Source organism: Mya arenaria, chromosome 15 (assembly GCF_026914265.1).
Source record: "Mya arenaria isolate MELC-2E11 chromosome 15, ASM2691426v1".
NCBI classification, from domain to species: domain Eukaryota; kingdom Metazoa; phylum Mollusca; class Bivalvia; order Myida; family Myidae; genus Mya; species Mya arenaria.
This window is the reverse complement of record NC_069136.1, coordinates 33,197,396-33,216,796: the sequence shown is the minus strand read 5'-3', so window position 1 is coordinate 33,216,796 and position 19,401 is coordinate 33,197,396. Positions and strand designations below refer to the sequence as shown.

Here is a 19,401-nt window from a genome sequence, read left to right as displayed (position 1 = left end):
CTGGATAAAACGTTACTGGTGAATGCGGTACTGAAGTGATCGATCCCAGATACCTCTCTGGTATCCTGGATAAAACGTTACTGGTGAATGCGGTACTGAAGTGATCGATCCCAGATGCCACTTTGGTATCCTGGATAAAACGTTACTGGTGAATGCGGTACTGAAGTGATCGATCCCAGATGCCACTCTGGTATCCTGGATAAAACGTTACTGGTGAATGCGGTACTGAAGTGATCGATCCCAGATGCCACTCTGGTATCCTGGATAAAACGTTACTGGTTAATGCGGTACTGAAGTGTTCACTATGGTATCCTGCATAAAACATTTCTGGTGAGTGATAAATCCCAGATGCCACTCTGGTATCCTGGATAAAACATTTTACGGAAATAAATTCAACAATACTTGTATCCATACAACAGTTTATTATTTGGAAGAATATGGCCAGGCAGTCGACAACAGTTTTCAATGTTCAATATTAATCAATCTTCAAAGTCAATCAATTATTATATCAATCAAATGTTAATCAATATTGCAATCATTGTTTTTACATACAATCACTAATTCAATATTCAAACAATAATGATATAATGAATAAAGCGAACAAACAATATTGACTTGTAATCCAACAAGTCCAAGGCTGTAAGTACCAATAACTGTACAAACGACAAAGAAATATTGTATTTCGTTTTGACAAGATTTTTGCATCCAAGCGGCGAATCACATACAACCATACTATCATGGAAGTCAAATAGACTAATCTTATTTGCATGTAGAATATAAGTTTTTTATTTATACTTAGATATGAAGTTATATCCTGCAATGTTTGTATAAATATTTTGACACCAATATGCAATAATTTTGAACTGTACTATTATTATACATATATTATATACGTTTTATGTCTATCAATGTTTGTTTATATCATGAATATCTCCAACCATGGGGTTAATAAAGATGTTGAGTTGAGTTGAGTTGATACATATATCTGTTGGTGATTCCAAACAGTATTGATAAGGTATTCAGTGCATAGACGATTATATAAAATTGTTTGTAACGATTATTACTTAAGAATTGTTCTAATATGAACTTCATATGTTCATGGATTAATTGTCAAAAAAAATCCGCCAATGATCCCACAGTGCGCTCACGCCAACAATACAAAATTTTTGACAAACATTTTAATTAGTGTTAATTAGCATGCCATCTTTGTTGACCACATTTTAACAACTGCCAGGACCAATAGCAGTTTATTCTGTCGGGTACCGTCAGTGTTAGGACGTACCGATAGATAAAACTTTACGGCCAGTACAGGGCATATATTACTTTTCGAAAAATGTGTAAATATCAATGAAACAGATTTGCCATTCTGGTCTGTTTTTGAACACCTAATGAGAAGTGAACACTTGCATTCGGATAATACTATATCCGAAATCTGTGCCACTTTCGTGTAGGGACCTGCTTTCCCATCTACTGCGATTTCTCCTATCCTTATAAACCAAAAAATGCACTAACAAGTGCTTCATTAAAGAGACTTGTTTTATAAGTTGACGATGCTACAGAAGGCAATGCTCTCAATATCTGCTTAAGAATATCAATGATTAGAGGATTTTTTGGTTCTTTTACGGAGCGATTCCGCAGTAAACAACATAGCATTTTCTGTATTATGAATGCTCGAGTGAAATCTTGTAAATTTTTGACCTTTAGAAAAAATAGATTCCCAGACAAATAGGCATTTATTGTGGAAAATGCACATTTTTGAACACCAAATTGCATAGACCACATGACGATTGGACGGACAAGGGACATCACTCGCTCCGATTTGGATGATTTCGAGTTAAGAATCTGAACAACGGCCATGTTATCACAATTAAAACATATTTTCAATGAGCAAAACATGTCCTTCCACAAATAGGATGCTAATGCAATTGGTACCATTTCCAAATATGTTATGTCTGACAGAATCTCGCTGTTCATCCAAATCTCTGGCCACTGCAGAAAAGTCCAGGATCCCTTAAAGTACACACCGCAGCCGAATTGTGAGTTACCAGCACTGTCAGTGTAAAGCTGGAGGTCGCTGTGAGTCAACCATTCATTTTCAAGCATACCAGAAACACCGTTATATTTAGTGAGAAACAACCTCCACATCTCAATGTCTTTTTGAATGCCTTTTTTAACCCTAACTCTATGGTGTGGTCGCGTCGCATGAGACATTGCGGAATATATGCGGCGAGCAAATGCACGTGCTAATGGCATTGCCTTTGTACAAAAGGCTAATGAACCAGTCAAGGACTGCAACTGGCGCAAAGATACTTTTGACTTGGACAAGATAAATTCAATCTGCTGCAAAATATATATTATTTTGTTCTGCGGAATGCTAAAGCTCAAGTCAAGTTAAGTCAGGCTCATAACCAAGATAGGTTATACATGTAACCGGACCAACGTTTTTTACGTCAGCGACAGGGATAGCTAATTCCTGACACAAACAAGAAAACTCATCCAAAAGTAATTTGCATTGATCCTTAAATATTGACATAAAAATGAAATCATCTAAACTAAATAATGGTCAATATTATTCATTCCTGTCCTCATTTTAATAGCCCATTCAAGAAATGTGGAGACTGTTTCGAATGTAGAGCAACTAATTGAACAGCCCATTGGCATGCATTTATCACTAAAATACATATCACCAAGCTTAATGACTAAGAAATCAAAATCCCTTGGGAAACAAGGTAACAGACGAAATGCATTTTTTAATCAATATTTCCCATCCACGTGCCTTTACCTAGGCGTCTGACCATATGAACAGCATTGTCGAAATCTAAGTATTGTAATCAGATCACTTGAGGGTCACTCCCCTTATTTCACTCAAGTGAGCACTTGAGTGTCCCTTACGGGAATGTGGTTGGAGTGTGAGTGAGAGTGGATGTTCTGAATTCGTCCCTATATGTATTATGTTGTAGTGGACCGGAATGCACCGTTCTGTTTTTTAATGACACATGCCAATGTTTTCCTTCTTGGCATGCTCCGTTAGTTTTGTAACGTTTTAAAGCTTCTTGTAACCTGGTCGAAATCATTGCATTTTGACTAGGTCTTGAACGTTTCGCTCTCATATGCCGTGTATTTACTTTTTCTGTTTTCTTTTTCTATGTCAACGTAAACATAAACTCTATATGTATACATTTTATTGAAACGTATTTGATTGCATTTGACACTATGTGGTTATATTTTGTTTAGGAGAATAGATGTTCTCATTTCTTCTTCATGTGAATATATATAGATCCTGCATTTTTATTCAAAATCGGAAAAATATGTGGAACAATACCATTCAGTGAAAAAAGAATCCAAATTTAGAGCGGCAACTGAACTCACAGAAGGTTTATTCGAAATCGAAGAGCCATTTATCTGTTTCAAGACAATAGTATTTAAATGGTTGGTTGATGATATTCAGTTGAAATTGTTTAATCAATACCAAGTCCGTATTACTCCAGGAGGCCTTTTCTTTGCAAATCCAGGCGATTCTAGAACAATTCCAAATACGAAACTTTAAACAGTTTGAAAACGAAGACAATTTGAAAACAATTGTTCAAATGAGCCAGAAAATAGACCAGATAGAAGCAACCCTACAAAGAATTGAAACGAATATAAGTGGGTGTATGAAAAATCAACAACAATGAAAGAAATTATAACCGGGTATTCTTTTTTATACGCATTCATAACATTTGATTTTGTTTGACTTATCGTTTCAGTTTGTTGCCATATAAGACATGGTCCTGAAATGTGGTTATTTAGGGTATTTCATTCCTTTCGTTAATTGCTTTTGTTGTTTTGAATAGCCTTGATTTAAATTGCATACATACATACATTCACTATTTCAAATTGTCGTCTTGTTGCGCATAACTCACCTAACAAAGTGGGTGAGCTCCTACGCGATGATATCCATTGACGAACAGATAAAATCCCTGCCTCAACTAACGAGAAAAGATTTTAGCTATATACAATTTGTATGCGTATTGATTCAATGTGTTAATGAAGCTTCATTATAATAGGACATTGTTTTCAAATTAAGAGTATATATATATCCTATATGTTAACAACAACTGTTATGTTTGAGAGCACTACTAAGCGAAAGTTACAGCGAGGTGTTATACCTGGGAACGGACTCTTATTAGAAGGGCGAAGCCTCAAAGCAAGTGTGGCTCGCGTCACTCTTACCATCCCCTTACAAATAACAAAGGGAAACATATATGACCTTTCACATTCATGGTAAATGGATGTGGGCAATCAGGATATATAGCTATCAATTGCCGTGTACTCGTAGAAATCGTTTCCAATATGTACTCAGTTACGTACATTGGTATCAAAAGTGCAAGTATTTCCAGTTTGTTTCTGGTATGTTTTTATCAGAAGCATGGCCATTATTAGTTTAGGTATTATCCATATAACCCATTAAGAGACACGTCGATGGGTTATTGCCAGAACCTGCTATCAAAAGAAGTATTTGTAAAAGAGATATCAGGTTCTGGCATTAACGTCTCGATGACAGGATCAGAAAAATGAAACACACTCTGAACCATATGTATCTTGAAATTTTAATGATAAACTTGACACATGTATTATGAGATCCAAGCAATCTAAAGTAAAAAGGTTAAACTTGTTTTCACTTCTTAAAGTAGTATTGTAAGAGAGGGGTAAAAAACACGAGCTAGAAATTAAGATTATGTAATTCAAGATTCGTCAAACTTGTATCAATAATGTCTTTACTATACATGTACACTCATTTATTTCTACATTGTCTTTTTGATTTCACTGGCTTTTCAGTGGTGTTGAATCCGACTGAGATGCACCTGTGTCTTAATAATAATTACAAGAAAAACACGATATATTTATGTAAGTAATGTACGTATACAAGAAAGCTTTTAATGTATGAACTATTATGTCTCAATGCGATTTCATAGGTATTACAGGGGAAAATGACGATTAATTATATAAGAGCATTGTATTTGACGATAAAATAAATAAACTGCTTTATTTGCAATAGGCTTATGTTTTTACGATAAAAATATGTATTCAATGTGTATATGCGTGTAAATTGGCGATAAAGGAATAAATGTAAGAAACATGTTATTGTTTTATATTACTGATTGAAATATAGTTGTTGAGGAAGGTCATAAGAAGTGTATGCGGTAGTTGAGAGGCATAACTCAATCTCATAGTGTTTGGTAGTAACTCAATGTACTATGTCGTTACTTTCTTTTCTTATTTGGTACCCCTGTTTGCTGACTTGGTATATCTCTTTGGGAACGTTTCTTGCCACGTCCATCGTGTGGAGGCTTTGGTGAAGAAAATCTGGTAAACTTATTGTCAAACATCAACGCTTCTAGGTTATTTTGAGGGACTTCCAAGTGAGCTTGGAAACGGAAAGCTTGTAGCAAAGCAGAGAATATCGCACCCTGAATCCATCCATTCGCCCAAGAGATCGCTTCCCCTGCGAAATAGACAGGTGGACTGGATTTGAAGATGGTTTTCATGTTATCGAGATACTCGTGTGGCTTCAGACTGACAAAAGCTCCTTGTGCCGACGGGTCGTTTTCCCAAGCTTGTACCATTGCAACTTCAAACTGATTGTCATCGATAAATTCTGGATGGATTTTGCTGATTTGATTGACAGCGGTCTGAATAGCTTCTTGGTGCGTCTGTGAGCCAAGTATTAGAGCATCAGTGCCCCATGTGTAAACCATCAGTATGCCTCTTTTATCTTCAGAAACGTGGTCGTCCTCGTCGTCTTTCTCGTCGTCTTTGTCCTTGTCACCCTCGTCGACACCGTCGTTCTCCTCGTTCTCTTTCTCCTTTTCGTCCTCGTCTTCCTGGCCGGTCTCGTAACCGGGATAGTGCAACTGGCCTATTGTCATGTTGGTCTTGCTGAAGCCTCCAATAATACCTTGTTTTTCCCAGAACCTTTCTCTTGACTGTAGCATTATCTTTGTGGATGCAGTGTAGTTCATGTCACTGATTGCATCACTCAGCTGCGGTGTGAGGAGCTTTGGCATCTCGATGTCTCTCAGAATGTGTAAGGGGACAGTTACAAAAACAGCATCACCGTGGAACTTGTACTGCTGACCATTGGTAACGTTCCTGGCGAAAACGGTCGTTGTCCTGCCTCGACCTTTTTCAGATACCTCGATCTTCTCTGCTTTCATGTTGAAGAAAATTTTCCTTGAAAGATTGATGTCTTTATGGTAGCCATTGTTTTTTCGAAGGAAGGCCTTTGGAAGAGTGTCCATTCCTTCCACAGGTGTCTGGAGACGCTTTGCCCACCAGTGACCTAGTGTCTCGCGTAGCCAAAACACCAACGAACTGTCCAACATCGGGGAGTATGATGCTACCTGAAAACAGGTCGCAAAGCTTCAGTCGCGTATATAAGACTTAAAATAAAACATGGAAATAGTTAATGTGAAAAAAATATTAAGTAACTCTTAGAGCATATTAAGTGTAATGTATTGTACGGCTCCCCCTCTTTAATCAATAACATTTTACTTAATATGCTCTATCTAACTTGAATAATTTACATTTTGATTTGCCGACAGCTTTTTGGCACATTTTATTTATTTCAGATGTGTGTCAAAAGTTTTTATACGTTAAATATGGATCCTCAACTCGATATCGGTGATTTGGATTTATTATTCAAAGATTGATTTAAAGAAGTGTTTGGACCAGGGAAGCTAGTTGACCAGTGTTCACATTCAGGGCTGTCTCGAACGCATTACCTGAACAGATACACTGTTATTAACGCGAAACATGTGCTTACCCTCAATACAAGAAGGTGGATTTTTAAGAAGCCCTCGAAAACGTCATATTATTAAATTTAGAGTCATGACGCGAATTTGGCACATATTTTTTTAAGTTTTGATCTTCTATCTAGAAGTCTGCAAAATTACGAATGCTTTTAGAGTTACAAATTCAGCAATAATTAATAGATACGTGCAGACATACGGTGTGGTCATTATATGGCTACTTTCGGGCATTTAAAGATGTAAGGACCAACCTTATAGGCATTGATAGCAACTTCAGGCCAAGGGAGCCAAGGACGCAGCAGTTTGTCTATTGGGTCTGTGGTCCTCAGGAAGTCTTTTGGGTCTGTGGTCCTCAGTAAGTCTTTTGGGTCTGTCCTCAGGAAGTCCTCAACCGAAAGCTTGCTCCATGTCTTTAACCAATCATTCCAGCCGTCAATGGTGTGGTTATTTCTTATATGTTCCATCACGGGGGCCGTTGTTCGCTCGAAGTAGTCCACTACAAAGATGTATATATATGCTAAAGAGCGTGTAATAAAAATTCTACAATGTCAGAAACATTTCAAAATAAGCATTTTTATATTTATTCTATTCACCACAGAAGTATTGTTTCATAAAATAAACATCTATAAACGTTTCTTGATCTTTTTTTGTTAATATATTCAAATAGCTGTTCGTATCATTCTGTTTATGTCTTATTCAAGCCATTCTGTTTTATATCTCTGAAAACAATTAAGCAGGTAACTATATTATTGTGATCAAAGTTATTAAAAGGGCTTTAAACACAACACAACCAGACTTATGCAATTTGCTTTCGCATTAAGGCTCTCGAAACCTAATGATAGGGCTCCGTTGGAGGTTTCCCGAATGTATAGCAACATCCTAGCAATAAAAGTTACCTTTAAAATTATTTGATGAAAACACTTTTGACGATCACTGTGTTTTGTAACAATACGGATGAAAATTGAATGGTTGTGAAAAATAAGGCCAGGTAATATAAAACGCAAATGGACAGTTGCATATGTACATATACACATATAACGAGCAAATCGTCTCAAATTCGATAATAGTTCACCAACATTATTAAATTCGTGCAGTTGAACACATAATGGTAGTGCGTTGTAGTGAACTGGCTTGGCTTTACAATGGTATTCGAACTATAATAGCGTTGTTAAGAAATATACACAATTAATAATGATATAACAAAAGAGTAAAACACGCTATTAACGGTTGTATTTAGTTTTGCATGTTAAACCAAAATATATTGTTTTTAGGACCGGGGTCAGTTTATTTATCATCTCTCGCAGACATTACTATTAATTGAACTGTTGAGTATGTAATGTTTTAGTATAGTGACGTGTGTATATACATACATATGTTATACACGTCAGCATGAATCAGATGTTATGAAACATAGATAACCGTTCTGACAACCCCATAAGATACCTTCAGATTAATAAACATGTACATAAAACAATACAGTACGTTAAATGTAGCACACATACTCGAAACAAAATGCCACTATATATTTAGATTTACCTTCAAATGCGAACACTACAATTATAATGTATAATTCTAAATATTCTAAATACTTTGACTACAAAAAGAAAATAAATAATTCTAATTAATCTTTACAATTACACTACAATTATAACGTTTAATAATAACAGTGCAATTATGTTGTATAATTCTCAATATTCTTATTAATTATGCTACAATTATAATGTATAAACCTCAATATTCTAAATACGTACAAACACCTGTAACTTCTTTTTTTAAATCGCTTGGGAGATTTGCATCCCAACCAGGCCAATACAGGTCACAGTACTTCTTATTGTTTTCTGAAAATTCTGCAAAAAACACATTAAAGTTTGTGTTAAATCACTGTGGTATTTTCCATATTTTACCATCATCATGTCTAGACCATGTGCATTTTTTTACAGTAGGGCGTGATGCTCTACTTTAAGGCGCATAACGTATGTCTGTGTAGCAATATAATTTGGAGTTGATTTGAAATGAAATGTTATGATAAAGTACTGGCAAAGAAGTAGTACTTCCTTTTTTAAATTGTTTTCGGCAATTAACACGAACTACGCAAAGTGCCGCGTTTGTACACCACTACTATCCAAATGCAGCCGCAATTGTTCGCAATGTTCTTATACTATGCCTGTACGGAGATATGCCGAGGCTCCCGGACAGCTTGTGTATTTGTGCGTTATTGCTCATGGTCGGCTAAATTCGGCAATGTTCGTGGGAATTCAAATGAAATAAACGATTGAGAGCGACAAGTTTTTTTGGCACTTTCAATCCGAATAATCTTACACGTAGAGGCTAAATTTGAAAAAAAATCAATTGGGAGATCTTCATTAAATCCCACTTGCCTTATGAAAATGTGTTTACATTTTCTACATTACTTAAATAACTGATTTTTGAATTTGATAATGAATACTTTTTATGGAAATCGGACAGTCTCACTGTGGTGAAAAGTCATAAGCAATAGTGCAATCAACCAAATGAATAATGATTAAAAGTGTTGGCAAAGTAAGTTAAACATTCTTCTGATTATTAAACAGTTTTCAATAATTATAAATGAAATGATGACAGCTACGTTTATTTACAGATTTACTTCAAGTGCGCATGCTTATACCTTTTACTGTTATTTTGTTGCCATAGAGATACATGTAAGCATTTTCCTGGTAGTTTTGGAACGGTCTCAATTCAATGTCAAACTTGTCCAGGTAGGCGTGTGTTAGGAAGTGATTCCTTGGTATACGCATGGCGCCACCTGTCGGAATGAAATGGATATAGGTTTTACATACAAGCTGCAAATTCATTGTTTGATTTTTCTATTTGCAGTCATCTACTTTCGATTGCTAAATAGTTCTAGGCGACCATCACTGCATTCAGTGCGCTTTGATCGTCTCACATATTTGAATAAACAACTACGTCGACATAATTTTTATCTTTACATTACTGAGACATTGAACATATACATAGCGCAGCACGGACAACCAACATATTTTAATGTAGGTAAAACAAACTGATCAACATGATGATGAACAATTACAATTACCAACGTCTTGGTTGTATGCAGGCTTATTTCAGCAATTTCATGTCAGAATTCGACATTGAGTTACCATGTTCCGTTTGTCTTCGACATTGAGTTACCATGTTCCGTTTGTCTTGTTTTTGCGGTTTAATTCGTCATTGAGTAACCATGTTCCGTTTGTCTTGTTTTTGCGTTTTAATTCGTCATTGAGTTACCATGTTCCGTTTGTCTGGTTTTTGCGTTTAAATTCGTCGCTTTGTCGCCGCATTAATCATCGTAAACGAAATAATAGAAGCATAAATAAATCACAGATTTTTTAAAAGAACCCCGTAAATGATCCGTGTCTGTAAAATGTGCTTACCTTCGCTGTGCAACCCATCGAAAAACTTTTCCCTACATGTCTTGATCCTTCCACCCACTCGGGATTGGAGTTCCAAAATCTGCACCTATTACGTAGGAGAATCGTAAATAAATGTTTTGATTTCTGATAACTGTACATTTATATTGAAGGTTGGGATATTTATCTATTTCTATTAAGCAATTGTTTGAACAAACATTTCTTTCAAATGACGGACTGCAAAATTGTTTTTTGATATTACACTTCAATCTGCCGTAAGCAGCCACTCATTTAATTTATAAAATATGACGAAGGTTGCTATTAATGGAGGTGTTTTTAGAATGAATGGTTTATTTTGGTGACTGCTAATTAGAAATGCCTCATTTATACAGGAGACCGCTAACACAGGTTTAATCGTACATAATATTGACATCCACTGGGAGACCAATGCGTTTTGCCTTGAGTTTCACTCGATACCAAAAAACATAAATCAGAGTTTACTATATTCTAAGCTAAAGGGTTCGTCATGCATAAAAAGGATACTATTATTTAAACCACAAACCTCGTGTCCGATCTGTGCAAGTTCAAATGCCGTAACGAGACCTGCTATTCCGCCACCAATGATGGTTACCTTCCGTTTCTTGTCGGTGGAGACTTTCGTTCGGTAGTACTCGCCTTTGTAAAATGGATCTTCTTTTTTATAATAGGCATGTTTGAGACCACCGTCGATGATTGTTTCGCAGAAATCTTTGTAGTTGTCCTCCTGCTGAATCGGCTGTTACGACATAATTTGACTTTTTCGTATAAATCAAAAACAGAACAAATGCCATTTATTCACGTTCTTGTACAGCCCACGATTTTGATTAGTTTCTATACTGTTTCTACAATTGCTATACACAGCAGCAGAAAATTTTAGGGTTTTAGTTTCAAACTCCTTTGTGTCCTTTGATATTTTTGTATTTAAACAAGTGCCTACTCGGAGACAGAACGTTATTTGTTTCATTTAGCGTGGGGCGCTGTATAGCTTAGAACATATTATGACTTGTCTTTTTAAAGGCACATCATACAGTTTTGCGAAAATTGAAAAATGTCCATATTTCAATTTGTCATCACTTTGGTCATGGTATACATGTAGATATTTCAACAAATCAAACTGTTTAAAAAGTTCTATTCAAGTTCACTCTGATTTTGATAATCAACTTGAATTACAAGAACAATTAAAAATCAGCTGTCTCAAAATTGGTTGCTGATTGCTGTAAAAAGTGACGGACGGTTTGCTTAAGACCGGACACTTTCTTGGACACTGGGACACACCAGCCATTTAGTTGTATTTGCAGTTGATTCCTAAACCAACTTTGACATTTTGGTATTTCAGCAAGTGCCTGCTCGGAGGCAAAACGTTAATTGACTCATTTAGCGTTGGCCGTTGTATAGCTTAGAAAATATTATTACTATTGTCTTTTTAAAGGCACATCAAACAGTTTTTGCGAAAGTTAAAATATGTCCATATTTCAATTTGTCATCACTTTGGTCATGGTATACATGTTGGTATTTCAACAATAAAATTGTTTTAAAAAGTTCTATTCAAGTTCACTTTGAAAATCAATTTGAATTACAAGAACAATTGCAAATCAGCTGTCTCAAAATTGGTTGCTAATCGCGGTAAAAAGTGACGGACGGTTTGCCTTAGACCGGACACTTTTTTGGAGACTGGGACATACCAGCCATTTAATTGTATTTGCAAATGATTCCTTAATCAAATTTGATTGCTGTTATTTACAGATTGTATTGATTTCAACAAATTAAATTGATATATTTCACTGTAGAAGCGAGGTTCAGCTGTTATTTTTTACATAATCTGGTTTAGCTAGAATAGTTTAAGCCTACATGTCTCTGAAACAAGCACTATGACTTGGCATTTCAAAACTATGTATGTTCTTAGTAGTCCAGTTAGCGCAGTGGTAAGCGCACTCGCTTCTCACCTAGGCGACGCGGGTTTGATTCCCGGCCTGGGCGCATGTGAGGTTGGGTTGGGGTAACCACGCCGGACAAGTTGGTTTTCTCCGGGTACTCCGGTTTCCCCCACAACACAAGATCACACTTTCGCCTAAAATCGTGCCAACGAGAGTGATTAATATAATTTTGTAATTTGTTTCACAGTCGTTGTAAAATAAATAAGTTTAAACTAAGTAGTCCAGTTATATCTTGACAACATTTTATCAAATTGTGCACTTTGGGTTCAAATTTTGCCTGATGACACATATGCATGTCAAGGTTATAAAAAGCTCAGGACCAACCTAAAATTCGTCAAAGATGGCTGCCAAAGTCCAAGATGGCCGCCATCACCCTTAATATTATAAAATGGAACTCTCATAAATAAATAAATTGTTATATTAACTCAGTAATTACAGTATTTATGTTGAATTTACTTTGTTGTTAAAATCTTACAAAGACACCCTATAAAATTCAAATATCTTTCATATAATAAGTTGTTTTGTTGCCAAGGCAGCCATTTTCCATCTAAAAAAGATTCGTTCGCTATTGCAATGGACCCAAATCCTGTTTTCTTCTAAAAGCTCAATTTTTTTCCAGATTTGTTTTGTAAACATGCATAACATATATGTTGTCGATATTCTTTTAAGTCTCTGTAGTAGAAAATAATTATGAAACGATTCCAACAGCTACAAAAAGCTTCTTATATATCATGCTAATAATCATTATTTGAAATGGCATCACATAATAAAGTGACAATCCGGACAAAAGTGGCCGATTCGCCTGAGAAGGTGACAAGTAACGTTATATATCAACATGTTCGGCAAAGTATGTTGTATGGTGATAGCATACATTTCCAACGCTCGGTGTGGATCGATAAATTTCAATTTAGTAAAACTGTTATTTATTTATTATTATATTTAAATATGGCAAATTTATTGACATAAATGCGGATAAATATTCAAATCGATATTATTTCTCTCATATTGTACTTCAAATTTACATACAACATTGACCACTATAAGGTCAAGGTAATGATCATTTCATGGTCAGAGCATGAAAAATACCTCACATTTTTTCCCATATCCATTTCTCCTTTTTTGGTATATTTATTTTTAGTTTGTGTCAAAAAGTGTTGATTTGAAAATAGTATTTTCATTAAATAAAAATAATATTTAAGGTAAAGTTTTCAGATCTTTTGTGAAAAAAACAATGTTTCATTACATTACAGCATGCCACAGGTGGTCACTACGTTGCTATTTCTGTAAGAGTCTTATGAAAAACTGTGCTAGTGTCAATTAAAAGCATATCTTAATGTATGGCATATATCTATTTCATACTGTTATTCATCTTGACATAAATAACTGACCTCTTCAATATCAAGGTAAATGTCAATACAAAAAAGGCAAACAACTGAGATTTTTTGTTTATTTGCTTACACTAGGGTCTGTAGAAATTGGCAATTTATGAAATTTATTATATTTTTCTATATTCAGTGGGTTTTTTTGCAATGTATTTAAGATTTAATGAAAACAACTTTAATAGTGTTATCCAAATGAATGCTACCCAAGGCGATCGCCAAAAAGAGCTGTTCTCTAGAGGTTCAAATATTAATATGATGTTTGACTCTGAAGTATATTGTTACGTTTATATAACGAGATTTACCCTCAGGGACAAGTTTACCCCTTTGGGCAAATCAACCGTAGATGCAAATATGTGCATGTGAAAGCTATCAAAATGAAATGCTAAACTTTTAAATACATTAAATTATAAAAGCTATCGCACTTCTATTTAAGCTGATACTTTAGAAGTTATCAACATAAAACACATTCTTGATTATTTTTGTAGAATGAAATAAACGTGATTGCGTGCAGTTTAAATGTTTTCTGACAGTATGACATTTCTGTTTTTGAAGACAGATATCTATTTTGCTTTCCTTAAATTACTGAAACATAATATCGCTCAGTGAATAAGAGGTGTATTACATACTGATGTTGATATCTTACGTTAATAATATTAGCTGCATCATTGTCTAATGTTCTTTTCAACACAAACTTCTGTTAAACACCGTTAATCCGAAGTCGTAGGGACCCAAACAATAATTTCGGAATAGCGATATTTCGGATTAACAATTTCAGAAAATGACAGCGTTCGCGAATTATAGATGACGTGAAATACTTTGTCGTGCAGGTTGCAATGTCGATTACACGTTACCAATACGATACATTCGGTTTGAGTGAAGTTTTCGCAAACGAATATATTTGTTGATTTATTGTTTAATAAATGACAAATAATTCGTAATTATATTTCTTTTTTTAAATACATAAAACATTTAAAACAAAATGACAGCACACGTATGCATTCGGAACATAGCACGGATTGTTTGGTAGCGGGTCGAGTGAGCAATGCGGCAATCGAATCTGATGAGATTTTTACTGTTTTTTACCTTTTATTGAATAAATTCAATGTTCTCAATTACCAAATGAACACGTCCAAAGAATACACAAGGTGCAAATTTGCCCACATGGCATTAAAACATATATCTTTATTGATATATGATATTTCTGTTTTATGATGCACTTAAGCATTTCAAAATCAAGATCAAATTTATTTGAATGCCAAAATGCAAATATGACCAATATTGACAGCGCTATTACCTATTTCTTTATTTTATTTGAAAAAGTCATAACATTGATAATAGCACTAATCATTTTTAATCGTATTTCATCTTTTTCCCAATATTAAAAGTCAAGCTAACTATAAAATGTCCCTACTTTAGCGCATCCATTGCCTAACAAGCTTCATATACAACATTTGTGTGAGTTTTCTGTAGTCCTATCCAGCCGTAAGTATCACTCTTTAAATTTATCAAGTGTTTTTCCAACCTGATGTTTCATTATTCTAGTACCAAACAACCCCAAAACAACTTTCCCCGTCAAATAAGTATTTAGAAAGCCAAATCGTGATTTTAAAAGTCCACTGAGTGCCCCAAACCTCATTAGGGGGCAATTTCAAATTGCCTCTAGTGGAAACAATATGTCTCCAGCAGCCCTCTGTATCCCTATTGTGACTATAGTCAAGCCGAATCATTATTGAACAAGAACCAGTCGGGGTTTACAAAAGTCAAGCCAGAGCTCATTCAACCACATTATGGCTACCATACACCCACATTTTGCCAGTCCATATTATGCGAACTTACAATAAAGATGCTATGAAGCTCTATTAAGTGTCAAATAAACACTAGTGTTGCTATACTTAAGACCATTAAGTGTAAAAAAATCCAAATTCTGCTGCAAAAAAAAAGTTTATCTAGTGTCAACATACCAAAGGAGGGCTCTTCTGCATCCATCTTAGTTCCAAATAAATACAAATGCAGCTACAGTTAAGTCCATCATGGGTCAAGCAAACACCAAAGCAGCATTACACTCGGCAATCTTAACCACAAAAGGCTTCTACACAAACCATTCCAACAATTCCTTTAGTAATTACAGTAGTCACATTTTCATATATAAACAAACCTCAGAGGGTGCATACTTAAGTCAGTCCAGTTCTCTATCGTTTTAATTTTGACTACAATAAAGCACATTCAGAGCCAAACAAGCGCATGTGTAGCTCCACAGTACTTGACCACATTTTCGCAGCCATGGAGCCGATAAGAGCAAAAATAAACTGTGTATTTGTAATAAAGCTTTTTCAGTGACATAAAGACTACATTTGGCAACCATAAGCCCAATTTTGAGCAAAACAAACCCACGTGCTGCTCTTATTAAGCATACTACTCAGTACCAAATAGATCACATATTGGCAGCCATACAGGCATATAAAGACTAAAACTACATACTAGTATATGCAGCTCAAATTAAGCCTACTCAGTGCCAAGCGGACCACATTTTGGCAACAATGAAGCCTATTTAATTAGAGCCAAACGAATTTATGTATAGCTCTAATTAAGCCTTATCTGTGCCCAAAAAAACCCAGTTTGTGAACCACAAGCCCATTTAGATGTCAATAATAATATGTTCATTTCTAATAAAGCCTGCTCAGTTCTAAAAGCGCCGCATTTTGACAACCATAAACCCAATCAGAGCCAAACAAACACATGCCAACATTTATTAAGATTAATCAGTGCCAAATAACACAGTTTGACAACCATAAAGCCCATTCAGAGCCCAAATAGACCAATTTTGGCAACCATAACCCTGTGGTAACGCCACCATAATGTATGTAGCTCTTATTAAGAGTTAAAGATCACATCAGTTTGGCCCCATTCAGTGCCAAACAAACCTACGTCCAGCTCCCATTAGTCTACTAACAGCTAAGTTGTCCAGATTTTGGCAACCATAAAGCCTATTTAAAGCCAAACAAGCTCATGTGCAGCTGTCATTAAGCATTTTCAGTGCCTATTAGACCACATCTAGGCAACAACTTAGCCGATTTAGAGCCAAATAAACCCATATGCTATCACAGTAGGCCTTTTCAGTGCCAAATACTACACGTTTTGGCAACAATCAAGCCCATTCAAAGCCAACCAAACCAAAGTGCAGCTATATAATTAAGTAGTCAATGCCACATGGTGGCCATATTAGAGTTGGAGGAAATATTGTATATATCCTGAGAGGGTCCTTACCCTAACTATAACACTAGCAGTTTACTAAATGATGTAAACGATTCCATAAAAAGTAAGCTGATTTAAATGAAAACTATTCAATTTACATTTATGTCATTCCAAGCTGGATACACACAAATTAAATAAGTATCACAAACTATAAATTTATACAGGAAATATCAAGGTTTTTTTGGCATTTTCGTTCCTTGACCGTGAAATGGCCTTGACCTTGACCTTGAGGTAGTCAATGCAGCATGTAAATTTAGGGTACATTGGGAATAAGAGCAATATACGTTGAAATAAACAGTTTTATCTATTTAAATGTGTGCTATATTTAGAGACAGAAAATACTCAATTAGATATTTATGGCGGCCATCTTGAACGCCATCTTGTATTGCTTGGTGCTGATTTTTTGAGTTTTTTGTAGTTATAAGCATCAACTTATGAAAATATAGCATTCTTTGCCGTTAAAACCGGTATGCTAATCATTTTCAAGGATATTATGACTGAGTTCACTTTTAACATCTTAATAATAATCATGAAATATCACTAAACATGAGCTTTTTTTAATTATATACAAGTGTATAAAGTTTCAAAATTTTAACCCAATGTGCACACTTTTTTTCACAATAGCAACCGGCTATAGCTAGGATATAAATACAAAATTAGAACAAATAAATAAAATAAAACTGTCAGCTGAAAAAATATAACTAAAACTGTTTAATTATGTTACATATTTTGCACCTTGAATATTCCATTATTTAGAGATTTTACAATGTTTAAAAAATCCCTTTAATTTGCTTATGTATTGATGAAGACAAACTGAAAATGCGCCTGGACACAAAATTGTGTAATTGTATAAATGTGTTCTAATATAATAAAGTGAATTTTAATACTTTTGAGAACAATCATTTTCTTGCTATTATTCTTGCCAATAGTGATCATTTTTAAAATGTGCATATCTAAAATATGAGCATTATATTATAACTTGTATTTACTTGTCTTACTGTGCAGTACATTGCTGCGATAAATGAAAAAAAAATATGTCGGCTTAAAAAAACTGTGTGATGTGTCCTTAAATAGAAGATTTAGAATTCTACCACATTTGTAACCTTAATACAGGTATCAATAGCTAAAAATACTATTGAGTACATCACATCTTAAATAAAATTTGAATGCCAAAGTATAATCTGAGCGCAGACGAAAGACAGTCGAGTACAAAAAGTAATAAATAAGATATCGAACTCTACCTATGAGATCAAATAATGATACCGATTAAAAGCCTAAATTTAAGATATATATATATATATATATTTAAAGCTTGATATAAACCCTTTTTACACAAATTATGTCAACATTGAATTATAAACCAATAAAAGTATGATAACAAAATATAATACCTCCCCCTTGTACGATGCTCCGTACATAATGATGACACTAGTCCGCCAAAGGTCCGTTCAAGATTTACTTACAACGGTGAGTGTCAACAGTTTATATAACAACAGTAAGTGTCCAGGATAGACATGCTTATTCTACCATGAACAATACACCTACTTAAACTAACTCTACATTTGTACTGAGGCCCGCATGGATATGAATATGCTTAGACTGCAATTTCGAATATGAACACTATTCGTATGGAAATTGATCTAAAATGCAAACTTAGGCCCGAACGTAGACGGATATGCTTTTCTGCGTTCTTAACAATGTGGCATAATGCGACTTGTTGGTGATGAATACCACTACTTACTAGTTTGCCCATCCTTTTCAAATGTCAGAAAAAAATACCACCAACCTATTATTTCAATAGGCCAAATACAATTAAATAAAAGGAACTGTTAACTTGCACAAATGTTAAACTATTGACACAGTGTGTGTATACCACGTGATAAATTACGTCATATATGCTACGTCAGAAGGCAGCATTTTGCTTAAAATAAAGATTTAAATCAAAGATAACTTTTCTATTTCTACACCATTTTAAATAAAACAAAGGGCAGTCTATGCCGCTTCAAGAGCCCCGCATTCGTTGTATTACCGAAGTTTAATAAGTTGTTTGGGTTCACCAAACACTTCGACAAACCTGTTTACAAAAAAATGTTTTGACAGTGCTCTGTCAGACGGCCGTACTGTGAAAGGGTTTGTCGAAGTGTTTCAAGAAACTAAACTCTCAATTAAACTCTGGTAAATACCGAATGCGGGGCTCCGTAAGCGGTGTAGACTGCGCTATGTTTCATTTAAAACGGTGAAGAAATAGTGGTTATCTTCGTTTAAAGTCTTCATTCGAGGCAAAAAAGTGCCTTCCGACGTAGCATTTATGAGAGTAGCCTTATTTGTAAAACATTTAATACGCAACGCATGTCAGCCAGTGTAATTTCTCTAGTTGTTTTTTTTTAATTGAATTAATTATACTGAGTTCCCCAATAACGTTTGTAATTTATTTATACGATATGCTTGTACAAGGCACAGCCTTTGAAATTTGGCACTATATTGAATATCCCTTTTATCCCTCATATTTTGTAACGATATTTAAAATAACTGTCTCCCTCTTTTCCATGATAAGATATATATTCGATACATGTACGACCATAAAAAATAATAATAATACAAAACCATTTTATTTCCGCCA

At 34.9% G+C, this 19,401-nt stretch overlaps 1 protein-coding gene across 1 annotated transcript; it reads right to left on the bottom strand.

Moving 5' to 3' along the window:
* Nucleotides 1-4,571: 4,571 nt before the first annotated feature.
* Nucleotides 4,572-18,311, bottom strand: LOC128219641 (L-amino-acid oxidase-like). Its single transcript, XM_052927537.1, has 7 exons — nucleotides 18,173-18,311; nucleotides 10,737-10,949; nucleotides 10,199-10,283; nucleotides 9,436-9,573; nucleotides 8,543-8,638; nucleotides 7,043-7,287; nucleotides 4,572-6,383 (listed from the first exon to the last, which is right to left on the bottom strand). The coding sequence occupies exons 1-7, from the start codon at nucleotides 18,197-18,199 to the stop codon at nucleotides 5,244-5,246; spliced, it is 1,944 nt and encodes a 647-aa protein (XP_052783497.1). The 5' UTR covers nucleotides 18,200-18,311; the 3' UTR covers nucleotides 4,572-5,243.
* Between the last annotated feature and the right edge of the window lie 1,090 nt (nucleotides 18,312-19,401).

What these genes read in the sequence shown, in the direction of transcription:
- LOC128219641 (XM_052927537.1), bottom strand. Translation starts at nt 18,199, where the DNA reads ATGTACGGAGCATCGTACAAGGGGGAG. An exon ending in CAACAAAATAACAGTAAAAG is followed by an intron (nt 8,639 to 9,435) that starts GTATAAGCATGC and finishes TGTTTTTTGCAG; the next exon opens with AATTTTCAGAAAACAATAAG. An exon ending in TTGCTATCAATGCCTATAAG is followed by an intron (nt 6,384 to 7,042) that starts GTTGGTCCTTAC and finishes ACCTGTTTTCAG; the next exon opens with GTAGCATCATACTCCCCGAT.